General features: G+C 38.2%; 1 protein-coding gene across 1 annotated transcript in view; it reads right to left on the bottom strand.

Annotated features, from left to right (window-relative positions):
* Positions 1 to 175: 175 nt before the first annotated feature.
* LOC103504871 (early endosome antigen 1-like) overlaps positions 176 to 1,528 on the bottom strand; it is a 35,293-nt gene continuing 33,940 nt past the window's right edge. The window contains exons 7-8 of the mRNA XM_026820314.1: positions 628 to 1,391; positions 176 to 466 (exon numbers count right to left, since the gene is read on the bottom strand). Of these exons, the coding sequence (XP_026676115.1) occupies positions 191 to 466; positions 628 to 1,391 (1,040 nt within the window). The 3' untranslated portion in view covers positions 176 to 190. The remainder of the gene's footprint in view (positions 467 to 627; positions 1,392 to 1,528) is intronic.

A 1,528-nucleotide genomic window follows, 5' to 3' on the forward strand; every position in this document is an offset into this window, starting at 1 on the left:
TTTCCCAAAAAAAAAAAAAAAAAAACAAAAAAAAACAAAAAACAAAACTTGTACAAATAGGTGGAGGAGCAAAAAACAGCCCTAAAAGTCGGGTTAAGCTTATAGCATACCCGTAGGTATAGATAGCCAATTTCTATTTATCTATTTTTAATTTTCTTCTGATTATCAATTTACTATTTTCAATTTCCCTTTATTTTCCTATTCTCAGGCTTTTCCGGTCACTCACCTCCAATGTATCCACTTCTTCCTTGAGTTCTCCATTAGTGACAACCATGTCTTCAAGTTTCTTACTCATCCTATCCATTTCCTTATCATGGGATTTCACACTGCTCTCCACCCTGCTCTCAATCTCCTTGATCTCCCTGTTTGCTTCCTTCAGATCCATTTCAAGTTCTTTGCATTTGGATTTCTCGGTTTCAAACAATTTCTTGAAGCTGGAAATCTCCTGCTTGAACTTGAGAGATTCCTGGAAAGTGAGAAAAATACGACATGTTATTGTTCATGAAATTGTTATTTTCTCGTCATCGTCCTATGTACCTACTCTAGATCCACCAACCGTAAAAAGAAGCTAAGGAAAGAAATTATTAGGCTTAATGGGTACCTACTCGATTCTATTCCATGACTTACCTCTTGTTCTTCCTCCAGTTGCATTTTCAAACACTCCAGCATATTGTTCAGCTGTTTCTTCTCATTCTCCTTCGCCTTGATCTCTTTCATAAGTTCCACATTACCATTACTCATCCTATCATTCTCCTCTCTCTCCTTCTCCAACTCCTTCTTCATCGCTCTCAGGTCCAGCGTGGTTGTATTGATTTGGTTCTCCAGGTTTTCTATCTGCACACCATACTCCAGTGTCATATTAGAAAACATCTCGTCTGCCTCAGACATGGTTTGTTCATAAAGTTTCTCCTTGATTTTCAGATCGCTGATCATTCTGTTTAGTTCTTCTATCTTTTCCATATTGAGAGTGGCGGTGGTGTTGTTGTTTGCACAGTTCTCACACTGGAGTTGTTCACTTGAGTTGATATGGGGTTCATTAGGTTGAGATTTCTGACTTGTTTGGGATATACATTCATCATTTGGCAAAGGACTCTCACTATCTCCCTCGCTACTATCAGTATGTACACGGAGTTGACATTGGCATTCATTGCGAAGTATGGCCATGTCATCGAACATTGTTTGTGTTTCTATGTGACATTTGTTAGGAATGCTATGACTAGTGGCGTTCAGTTCAGAATGTTTGTTCTCAGTATGGTCTATTCTACTTTGTTCAGGAGATTCTACGTCTAGCAAAGCAAGCGCTCTGGTATTATCTATTCTATTTGATTTGGAAGACAAGGGTAATACACTATTTGAACTATTATCACAGGATATCATTTCATATTTGGAACCTGGAACATAGAATACAGAGGCAGATCTGTGTTAGTTGGTTGACATGGTATGGGGGAATATAATTCGTTCGCAACGCAGTACAACCAACAGGTATGTATTGCGAGAAATGTTCATGATTATACAATATGCCTATCGA

Source organism: Diaphorina citri, unplaced genomic scaffold (genome assembly GCF_000475195.1).
Source record: "Diaphorina citri unplaced genomic scaffold, Diaci psyllid genome assembly version 1.1 scaffold137, whole genome shotgun sequence".
NCBI lineage: Eukaryota > Metazoa > Arthropoda > Insecta > Hemiptera > Psyllidae > Diaphorina > Diaphorina citri.